At 33.4% G+C, this 12302-nt stretch overlaps 1 protein-coding gene across 1 annotated transcript; it reads right to left on the bottom strand.

Moving 5' to 3' along the window:
• Positions 1-9415: 9415 nt before the first annotated feature.
• LOC117106342 lies at positions 9416-10628 on the bottom strand. Its single transcript, XM_033247713.1, has 2 exons — positions 10406-10628; positions 9416-9814 (listed from the first exon to the last, which is right to left on the bottom strand). The coding sequence occupies exons 1-2, from the start codon at positions 10626-10628 to the stop codon at positions 9507-9509; spliced, it is 531 nt and encodes a 176-aa protein (XP_033103604.1). The 3' UTR covers positions 9416-9506.
• Between the last annotated feature and the right edge of the window lie 1674 nt (positions 10629-12302).

The raw sequence follows: 12302 nt of genomic DNA, 5'->3' as shown, positions 1-12302 counted from the left end.
ATATATATGTGTGTGTGTGTGTGTGTGTGTGTGTGTGGGTGTGTGTGTGGGTGTAACGTTTGTCTGTTTTGCTGTTTTTTGTGTGTTCGAAACCTCAAAAAAGGCTGCAGAGACATAATTGAAACAGGGTGTGTTAGGTATAACTCAATGAAGAAATGATGAAACGGAGCAGGGTGTGAATATTAGGACCATTTAAAGGGATTTGTCCTAGACAAGATATCTCAAAAACTAATCAAACTATATGAATGGCACTTTCGTGAACTTTCGTGAAGGAAGAAATTATCAAGTGTTGGTAACGATTAAAAATTAGGTGGTGAACTTGAGAGTGAACTTTTGAATTTAAAATAAAATAATATTAAATAAATATTTGTTTTAATATATCAAATATAATCAAACTATATAAATAATTATAGATATAATTATAATTGGTTAGTAAAAATTGAATAGTTAGTTGAAATGTTTAATTGTTTATTAAAAAAATTATTTAAATTATTCAAAAATGAATTAAGCTATAATTTTATTTAATAACTAATCAGTAAAATTATTTATTAAATTAATCGCTTTATTTTAAGAATTATTTGTATTATATTATTTTTAAATAATTCATTAATTAGTTATGTAATCGTTAATGAAAAAATATTGAATCAATTATATTCTAAGAATTATTTATAAATTAGGTAAGATATTTATAATACTAGATTATTAAATAAATTATCAAATGTTTGTTAAATTACTTATTTAAATACATTAATTGAATTAGTTTATTTTGTTATTAATGAGGTTTATGCGGACATAACAAATTATCAATTCTATCGTATGTTCTTCAGTAATGGCTTTTAAAAGAATAGAAATTTCTGTTTTTACAAATACACATACAATTTTGGAAAGACTTTATTTTCGTAAACCACGAATTTATGGGCACAATCATATACTGTCTAAAACCTGCTGAAACTCAAGATACAAAAACTGCCGAGGAATGTTAACTACATAGGCAATTTTTGCCATGATCCTTTCGTATCAATTTCGAGGCATGTATTATTAGTGAGTATCACACAGTTTGTATATCAACATAATAACAACCAAAATAATAAATTTAGCTTTTTATTGTAGTCGATAACACGAAAAACAACCAGGCAATTTAAAATGTGATGTGATGGTGATTGCCGAATCGGCTTTGTTTACTATCATCATCGAAGATGTACAATGTACAATACATCAAATTTCAGCTTCGTAAGTTACATTGTAATGTAAAATTTTGCAAAATAAGCTTTAATATACAGACTGTAAGCTAATTTTACGATGGCCCACAAGGGACACACTGCAAACAAAAAGAAATGCTGCAAACAAAAAAGAAATGCTGCAAACAAAAAAGAAATGCTGCAAACAAAAAAGAAATGCTGCAAACAAATAAGAAATGCTGCAAACCAAAAAGAAATGCTGCAAACAAAGAAAACGCACTGCAAACAAAAAGGAAAACGCGCTGCAAACAAAAAAGAAAACGTGTTGCAAACAAGAAAGCTAAGAAACGCGCTGCAAACAAAAACAGAAACGCTGCAAACAAAAAAGAAAACGCGCTGCAAACAAAACAGAAACGCTGCAAACAAAAAAGGAAACACTGCAAACCATAGAGCTATTAAACATTATTCTTATTATACCTCTATGCTGCAAACAAGTAATGAAAGCGTGAGGGCGCATTTCATATTCATGACAAGAGAGGGAATAGGTTTTCAAAAATGGCGACTTTATAGTAGGAGAGAGCAAACTAGTCCTAAATTAAAATTGAGATCAAGAAGTAAAATGTGATTTTGTGGTATAGAGCTGTCTACAACAAGTGTTTGTGAAAAATGTGCTTTTGATATGGATGTCAACAAGGCAATAACAAATTATTTTCATCGAGGATGTCCTTATCAAGTTATTGTCAGCATCTTAGATAAGCAAATGGGCATTACATTTGAACCCTTAAAAGAAGACTTCAAAACCTTGGTTTAAGACGTAAAGGTAATGTTCAAGGAACAGACGAAGAGCGACTCAAAGCTGTAGTTCAGGAAGAAATGAAAGGACCCGGAATGTTAGCTGGTTACAGAACCATTTGGCATGCACTGCGATTACGCCATGGTATTCATGTACCACGCAGTCTAAAAACCGAAAGGTCCACTGATTAATCTCAGATAAGAAAGTATAATACATACTCCAAGTATTGAAATACACGCCATCGTGTTGGGATTCAATATTTCGACATTAATTATGTCATCATCAGGAATTATTGACTACACTTCACGCATTTTAAGACAAAGCACTGTTTATTCAAAATATCTACAGAACTAGTAGAAACTGTAACAATCAAATCCTTTTTAACTGTTAGGCCTAATCCACATTACATATCAATCAAATACTGTATAATCATACCTCCATGGTATAATAGTATGGTTGAATTTAGATTGTCCTATAGGCAATCTTAGATGAATGAAATCTTTGACAAGAAATTGAATTAAGAACTGGCACATAGAAAGAATATAGGCCTTGCACAATACTGTATATGGTAGTCCTATAACATTATATGCATGTAAAACTGTAACAATGCTGTGTTAAAATTCTAAAATATGTTTTTCAAAAACACTTTTAAACATCCAACAGCAAACATTATATATTTTTTTCTCTAAGTACAAAATTAAGAGCTGATTTAAAACTCTAGTGGGACATGTTTTTGTGACAGTAATTAATGATTTTTAATACACATTAACTGTATTATTATACTTGAGAGAATTGGCACATGGAAAGCATTTAGGCCTATATGGTAGTCCTATAACATTATATGCATGTAAAACTGGAACATTGCTGTGTTAAATTTCTAAATCAAGTTTTTCTTCAAAAATATTTTTAAACATCCAACAGCAAACATTGTAACATTTTTTCCCCATGTACAAAACTAAGAACTGATTTAAAACATTAGTGGGGCATGTTTTTCCAGTGTTTGTGGCAGTATTAATGATTTTTAATTCACATTATTATTATCCTTAAGATAATTGGCACATACTGTAGAAAGCATTTTGGCCTTGCATGGTAGTCCTATAACATTATATGCATGTAAAACTGTAACAATGCTGTGTTAAAATTCTAAATTAGTTTTTCTTCAAAAACATTTTTAAATATCCAACATTATAATTTTTTTTTCTCTAAGTACAAAACTAAGAACTGATTTAAAACACTAGTGGGATATGTTTTTCCAATGGTTGGCGACGTTTATATTTACTCTAAGAGTGCGGTACTTTTACTTTCCAATAAGTTAGTTTTGAAATGTCCAATTTCAATGAATGACCCCTCATTTTAAAGATCACACACTCAGGTATCTGATAATAACATTAAAGATGTGTATAAGAGACAGGATCTGGTTGGAGAAACTATTGCATATTTGTTGTTTTTGTATTCAAAGAAACTGCCCAAGTTGGCTATAAGTCAGAGCAAAAAAAAATTCTATAACAAAAGCTTTCATGGCTTAAAGGTCTTTGCAAAGCTTTGGCTGTCTCTAATATTTTGGCCAATTTAACAAAATTTGAAAAATCTTCCAAAGAAAGTCAGTATCTTTGCTAATCTTTATTCTAACCCTATCATTTGCACTAACATAATATTTTAGGTGACTACGTACCTAAAGTGTTGTCGTCTAGGGACTTCACAAATCTCTTCAAATGATCAAAACATTCATTTTGTCTTTCACTAGTAGGTGCTGCAGACAATATCTTGGAAACTTTCTTAGGCGACGGCTTTTTCTCCAGATAGAGTTGTACTAGGCTATCCACAATTTCAAATTCTTTGTACATTTTCAGCTTCGAAAGAACAGGTGACCATGCATTTGAAATGTATCTTGGGCGCTGAATCAGTTCTTGATGGGCCATCTCTTCTATGATTTTTGTGATGCTTTTTTTGGTAACTACTCTGTAACATTTGTAACTTGAAAGCACTTCAAAAATATCATCATCAGTACTTGGGTAACATTCTCCAGAAACACAATTCTTGAGAGTTTCATACTCATCTCTTGAAATGTAGTCATGGAATGAATCTATTAACATTTCTTTAGAAATCATTTCTTTCCAAATAGACAGGAAGCAATAAAGGCCTTTGAAAGTTGCAAAGGAAAGAACTTTTCTGCTAAAAAACCAAACACTAGAACATTTACAACACTCTGCTACTCTTTTTTCTGATAATCATGTCTAATAGAGGGAACCTTTTCCGCAGCACCAACAGCAAGTGAAGTGAAAAACTCGCGCCAGAAAATGCTTAGTGCTTCCCTGGTTACGCCAGATCCTCTTCCCTCCTCAGCTTCTCCACGATCATTAAGAAACATTATATTCATGGTACAGTTCAAAATACCATCTCCATCATGTCTTTCATAACAGTGCTTCTGTGGAGTGCCATTTCTTTTACAGAGAGCTGCACGGGGCTAGGCACAATGGCATCATCTGAGGAATGACAAAAAATAATAGTTAAGAAAAAATATTAAAACAAGTAGGCCTATGTTTTATAAAATTATTACTAAAGAGTGCAATTCCATTTTTACTAAAAAAAATCAATTGAGGGTTTTCAAAAGGGCTCAAATTTATAGAAAACTGCTTTAAGAATATTCTGAATCATACTTTTACACTTAAAATGAGCAAGTGTTTAGGGAGAGCCATTACCAAACTAACACTGGAGGTAAGCTAGTGAGTGATGGTGAATGTCCTTTATGTAGCTTTAAGTTGAGTGAGACTACAGAATCTTTATTTTGATGAAGCCATACTTATTTATACTCTCTAAAGTATGCACTGAATGTGGATTTATGTATAAAGATTAATTTGCATGTATTACTTAGATATAAAATACTAATAAAATTTGTGACCAATATAATATGATTCAAAAGATTTGGCAAATGAATGGGCATGAATAATTTTTTTAAACTAATACCTTCAGATTGGCTTAGGACAGGTTGGCTTATGGCAGGCCATCTGTTGCAGATTGGCTAGTAATAGTATCAGACTGAGTTGTAGCAGACTGACTTGTAGCAGGCTGGTTTCTTGAAGGATGGCTTGTAGCAGGCTGACTTGTAGCAGGCTGATTTCTAGAAAGATGGCTCGTAGCAGGCTGACTTGAAGCAGACAGGTTTTCGACAGAATTGTTTGTAGCAGACTGGCTGATAGCAGAACAGTTTCTGGCAAGGTGGTTTCTAGCAGGCCGGTTTGTAGCAGATAGACTTGTATCAAGCTAGACAACAACAATGACAGATAGCATAAACTGTAAAACAATTTTTTTGGAGAAGTGACCTTCATACACATTTAAATACATCTATACTATAAGCTTCTTTCCCAATGCACTACCCCAAGGGTACATCATGATTTTTTCCTTGGGTTAAAGACAGGAAAGGTCTGTTATTTTATACGAGGCCAGTCATGGCAAAATGGTTAAATTGTCGAACAGGCCAGTATTGAGTAAATGAGTTTTAAAATATTTGAGATCAAAACAATTCCTAAAAATCAACTTACTATAGTATAAATCAACAGTTTAATATCTTAATAAACATGTCCCAAGGTATTGGAAACATTAAACAATGTATGCACAAATAACTTTGGAAGGGAATTACTCAAATTATATTTACTCTAAGAGTGCGGTACTTTTACTTTCCAATAAGTTAGGTTTGAAATGTCCAATTTCAATGAATGACCCCTAATTTTAAAGATCACACACTCAGGTATCTATCTGATAACATTAACTTGAATTTCAATGTTTGCTACAATAGCCATTTTGCCATGACCTGCCTCATATGTGAGGGGTCTACTTCAATTTGTTTCTTGCCTAAGTAAATACAGTAGCATATTATATTTTGAATTTCTGACTCACAATCTGTTAGTTGAGTCCGAGTTCTTTTTTAGAATCTTAGGAAAGTAGAGGTTTATTGCATTGTGAATTTGGGAAAAGTTTAAATTGAACAAAAGGTTTGTTTTACACGCAAATGATGATGAAGCTCCATAATCTGAATCATAATATGGCCGTTTTCGTGTATTTGTTATTGCCTTATTGACATCCATATCAAAAGCACATTTTTCACACTTGTTGTGATAGGCATAGGCCTAGACAGCTCTATACCACAAAATCTACAATAATGCATCACTTTTACTTCTTGAATGAATTTAGGACTACGGGCTAGTTTGCTCTCTCCTACTATAGCCTAGGCCTAGCCTAGAAAGTTGCCATTTTTCAAAACCAATTCCGTCTCTCTCTTGAGTTGACGTGCGCGAGCGCCCAAACTCTACTTGTTCGTTGGTGGCGCACCACTTTTCTATGAAAGGCCGCCGTTAATCTATCCTGGATGGCTTGTGCGAGTACAACTGTTACTAGGTGATATATAAATCAGACCCGACTGTCGGTTTCATAGACGATTAGAGAAAATAATGTTGAAATTATTGCCGCAATTCAATGATTTACTATTGTATTTGGTTCGTTAAGATTATAAAGAAATTTTAGCACTTTTGGTTAATTTTGAATAATAGTATATTATAAGTAATCATATTTTCAATAAAAATGTTTGATGTATTTAAGAAATCATTGCATGTGATTGATATTTAATTTACTATCTCGGCCAGGTTTTGGCACACCATACGCCCACAAATTGCTTGAAGAGAGAGTCATTATTTGTTTGCAGCGTTTCTGTTTAGTTTGCAGCGCGTTCTCTTTTTTGTTTGCAGCGTTTCTGTTTTGGTTTGCAGCGTTTCTGTTTTTGTTTGCAGCGCGTTTCTTTCTTTTGCAGCGCGTTTTCTTTTCTGTTTGCATCATTTCTTTTTTGTTTGCAGCATTTCTTATTTGTTTGCAGCATTTCTTTGTCATGTCATGTAACATTCATCAGGTGAACTCACTAGATAATCTTGATAATTTTTTTTTCTTTTTTGGGGGTTGGGAGGGGGCATGGCATAAGGGGGTGTCTGGTAGATACACCACACTCAAAAATGTTGGCAGTGGCCATTCGTGATACCTGGTGCTATGCCAATTTTTTGCAATGCGTTTGATTTACCCATCTCTCACAAGCTGATCTATGTTTTTTTTTTTTTGGTGGGGTGGGGGGAGCGCAGGGTATAAGGGGGTGTCTGGCGGGTACACCCCACCACTAAAAATGTCTGGTAGTGGCCACTCATGATACCTGGTACTATGCCGAACATTTTCCAGTAGGTTTTATCGGGTTAACTCACAAACTAATCTAGGTCAATTTTCGGGGGCGGGCTATAAGGGGGTGTATGGCAGGTACACCCCACCATTAAAAATGTCTTGCAGTGGCCATTTCTGATACCTGGTACTATGCCGAACATTTTCTAGTAGGTTTTATCGGGTTAACTCACAAGCTGATCTAGGTCAATTTTGTTGGGCGGAGTATTTGGGGGTGTCTGGCAGGTATACCCCACCATTAAAAATGTCTGGCAGTGACCATTCCTGATACCTGGTACTATGCCCAACATTTTCCAGTAGGTTTCATCGGGTTAACTCACAAGCTGATCTAGCTTAATTTTGGGGTACCGGTTTTTTGCGTCTGGCACCCACTCCCCACCATTGGAAATGTCTGGCATTGTCCATTCGTGATATCTTGAACTATGCCGAATATATTCTGATAGGTTTCATTGGGTTAATTCACAAGTTGATCTAGCTCAATTTTTGGGGCCATTTTTATGCCCCTCCTGACCACACCCACCACAATGGGACCGGCAGATGCCCATTCTCCTACATAGACAGGCTCATAGAACATTAATATATACACAAAAATTGGTTAACTTTCCAGCTATGCTGACACCCCTGGGCTCCTGCTCTATAAAGTATTAGTTTATAATGAAGCCAGACTGCTACACTAGTCCGTTATGTATGGTAAACTAGGCCCAGGCCTAGTTCTAGCGAGGGCCTGAGTCGACGACGTACGAGTAAAATTGTCGCTTCACCGGCGGGCCAATGATAAATCAACATACCAGGCCTAGCTATAAAACGGAAACTGACGGGAAGACTCGAAATGAAACGTCAAAACTAAGTTTTCATCTAGCGTAACAATAACAATAATTAATAATACTATCTAATAGTAACACATGGAAATCAGTAGCTCACTAGGACTAAAATTATCAAATTTAGTGAAATCAAACACGGTCTACCTACAGAGGACATTTGTTTGTCATCACACATAAAAAAAAAAGGGGGAGGCAAGTACCTAACCAGCGTGACCACTCACAATTTTTGATTTACCCAATGACTGAGTCGAAATTACCCAAGATTCAGCAAAAATTGTCCAAAATTACCCAAGCTTCCAGAAAATGCATTTAAATTTGAAAAAAACGTGTTTTTCGCATGTACAGTTTCCCTTTTAGTTCAATTTATAAACCATTTTTTATTGTACAGTAATTGTTTGTGTTAATTATTAAAATTAATATTCATGAGGTGATAATACGAATAGAAAAATACGCCCTCAGTCGGCCAGTGTTATCAGTAGATCAGTGATCAAGTGGATTATGTAATGCATTAATTAGGTAAGATCAATGGCAACGCAAATCACAAATTCAACAATTCTGAACCCATGTTTATAGCAATTAACAGTCAATTAACAATGTTATATGCACTTCGTTGAGTTTCGCTTACTTGAATGGACTGAAATATACTTTATTTAATTTTCTTAGTAAAAATAAAATACCCAAGGATTTGAACGGAATACCCAAGAACCCAAGACCAAGTCAAAATACCCAAGATCTTGGGTAAATACCCAAGCAGTGGTCACACTGTAACTAACGTATAAAGCTAAAAGGATTCGCTGAGCGTCCATAATATTGCGGCTAGTAATCAGCGCAGTGTTGGAACCTACTAGGTACCCACTTGTACCCCTGGGAGGAGAGAGGCAACCGTAGAGTGCCTTTCCCAAAAACACAAGCGATTTTCACAGCGAGAGTTTTGAACCCCCGACCTTGAGGTTGGGAGTCCAAGCCACAACCGATGCGCCAACCACTTCTACAAATATATGTATATATATACATATATATCTGTCTCTTATACACATCTAGATGTGTATAAGAGACAGGCGTTTGATCGTGTTAACTCACAAGCTGATCTATGTTATTTTTTGGGGGGAGGGCAGGGTATAAGCGGGTGTCTGGCGGGTACACCCCACCACTAAAAATGTCTGGCAGTGGCCACTCATGATACCTGGTACTATGCCAAACATTTTCCAGTAGGTTACCTTAGGTATATTTTTTTTTTTTATATATATTTATATTTATATGTTAGGTTTTATTACCACTTGTAATTGTACTACTAATTGTGTAGGTTAAAACTTTATTACTACACCCAGATCTTCATTTTACAAGCTCATTAAGTTTCATGAAGGTCATTTTCCTTCTTATGCACTTTTTAAAAGTTTTATTTATTTTGAACATTACTATCAATACTAATTAATCATTGTTACACATTACAATTACAATTACTATTTACATTATTGATAAGCCCACTCAATGCCTTAATACAATTCAGATGTTCAATTTTTCAAGAGCGTTTGCAAATTTTAATATCTGAACTAGACTCATCCCGAAGTCCAATTTCAATTGTGAATAGAAGAATTCAGGGGCTTTCTTTGAAAATTTCACCATTTGCAAAAGAATTTCTCCGTTCACATCTTTCATACAACTGTTGTAGTCTGACATGAGGTTGTCTTTTAACCACTTTTCAACGTCGTCTGTAGTCCAATTAATTACACTTGTGTGCCGGCCGTCCACGTCATCGCTTGGCACATTCTTCCCCGAAAAAACATGTGTTTCAGATACAGGAATAACAATATCTGGAATGTAATTGTAAATATTATAACTAAAAAGTTCGTTTGGATTTAAATTCGAATCTCTGGTTTTGCAGTCAGCAGAATTTATATATATATTTTCGAAATTACAACATGTGACATACAATAACTATGCCTTATTGATCTATTTTTCCAATATTTTCATGATAACGTGCAATCAGTCTTCATCATGTTCACAAAACAGTGTAAGTAAGAAGTTCCTTACATAATGCTCACTTCAATGAGGGTAACCAAGTCGGTAAGCCTATACTGTGACGTCAAAAATAACGTTTTATGTTGTGTTTTTTTAAATTGTAACGCGTTACAGTACGGGCGAAAATATTGCACAAGAGATGAGCAGATTATTATACGAATTTCACCATGGAATATTTGTTTATTGTTTTGTTTTTAATTTGGTTGTATGGATTTTATTGGAATACATTGAATTTATGTTGTGGATATTTATCTACCGCAATAGTCTGCCCCTTAAAAATGAAACAATTTTGGGTCTCCCTACAGTTTGTCCTCAAACCAATATTGTTAGATTTTCCTAAAATTACTTTGAATGTTTTTGTTGTCAGAGAAATAACAATGTACCTTCTGAAAGTGCTCTATTTCCGATTTCCTTCTGGATATTTCGAAATTCATTTCCAACGGAGGATTCACAAGTGAGTTTGAAGTACTTTAAAGTGCCGATGAGGTCGCCCAACCAACCATCCTCTACATAGTTTGATTCGACAATGAGTTGTATAATAGGCTTTTGGTTTTTATATGCATATGTAGCTTCTGCAAAGACGAAATATTTTTCATAAGATACCATAATAAATCATAGCATTAAAGATGTGTGATTTTGAAAGTCACTGTAGCTCTCTCAAAGCCACTTTTGTAAATATAATCTTAAAAGGCTCCGTTAGTTGGGCACAGGTTCCTACTACTTTTTTAAATAAGTTAGGACCAGATAATATGATTTTTTAAATGAATTAGGCAAAATAAAAAATACCCCAAATTTAAATTTAAATCAGATCCCATTATTTTATTGCCAGGTTATTTTAGCATGGTATTCATCATGCAGGTATAAACACCTATATCAGCGGAAGATATAAAGAGTGAAGTTATACGGGGAAATCATGTATTTAAAAAAGGCAAATATAATTCTTTACCTTATTCAAAACACTGGGTTAATTCAGAAATAATACATATCAATGATCTTTTAAATAAAGATGGCATATTATGCCAATATTATATTTAAAACAAACTTAAATCTTCGGCAAATTGTTTAATTGAATTAAAAACAATAACTGAATCTATTCCGGTTTCATGGGAAGAAAAAGGAAGAAAAAAATACGTGAAAATCTATAAAAACTAGATTGTATACGTTAAAAAAATAAACAAAATATACAGGTGCTTAAGACAAAAGATGTTTATCCTTCAACTAATATCGAAAAAATCTGTAAAATCTCACATTGAAAATAAGTGAGAAAATAAATTAAACATCAAGATAAATTGGCATAAAGTATGGCTGTTAAACTTATTAGGATTAAAGGAAGATTACTAATGGATTTTAGTTATAAATTTATTTTTAATCTCATACTATGTCGAAAAAACGTATTTAAATGGAAACGTATTGATTAGTCTCTGTGTAAAATACGCAAAATTGAAGACGATTCCAAACACATGTTATTTCATGTAAAGAGATTAAAGATTTTTGGAATCAGTTTAATTAATTTTTACATAAACTGGACCTCTCAAATGTTGTTATTACATTACGTTCACTTATTGTAGTTGACCATTTAAAACGTCATGATTACTTTTAAATTAATTATATATTAGTTCTTGCCTCATTCACAATTTTTAGATTTAGAATGAAGTATTATGATTGTTCATCAAAACCAGATTTATTCAATATTTCTTTAATGAATTAGAATGGCTGTATATTTGGAGTTTCTTAATTATTTTGATAGATATTTAAGTTATAGAAAAATGGAAAGGAAGGTTAAAAAACGAAAAAGAAAGAGGAAACCTGAAAATGTTTTGCTTTTTTGGCAGTGGTAAAAAAATTCTAGACATATATAGTCCTATATCGTTGTTGAATAAAAGTGGGTGAAATGTCCACAACGGAGGAAAAAAATTGAATCATATATAATAATAAATAAAATAAATCTTATCATAGATCATAATAATAGTTCTACTCTAGACCGAGAAATTCTTCGTGATTCTGGAACTTTCAAATGCCAGAGATCCTGAGCTCAATCTTTGTAAAATTTACTTAAAAAACGAATTACAATCTCAAAAATAGATAGAACACTGATACAGGACATTAAGCTATTATTTTGAAAATTATTAAATATCCGTGTACAGAACGTTGAGTTAAAAATATTGAGTTATAGACGACAAATATCGCCCTCTGTGTAACATCTTTATAATATCATAAATCAATATTTTTAATAATATGAATGCGATGGTTGAAGTTTTGAAGTTTCAAGTTTCTTTTATT

The sequence above is a fragment of the Anneissia japonica genome, unplaced genomic scaffold, assembly GCF_011630105.1.
Source record: "Anneissia japonica isolate Jap-2015-1 unplaced genomic scaffold, ASM1163010v1 scaffold284927_len164819_cov98, whole genome shotgun sequence".
Classification (NCBI taxonomy): domain Eukaryota; kingdom Metazoa; phylum Echinodermata; class Crinoidea; order Comatulida; family Comatulidae; genus Anneissia; species Anneissia japonica.
Note: the sequence above shows the minus strand (reverse complement) of the source record. Positions and strands in the feature narration are given on the sequence as shown.

Excerpts from the sequence above, each read along its gene's own strand:
- LOC117106342 (XM_033247713.1), bottom strand. The coding sequence starts at position 10,628 with ATGGTATCTTATGAAAAATATTTCGTCTTTGCAGAAGCTACATATGCA. Across the intron at positions 9,815-10,405 it reads AAATAGAGCACTTTCAGAAG|ATATTGTTATTCCTGTATCT; the intron begins GTACATTGTTAT and ends ATTACATTCCAG.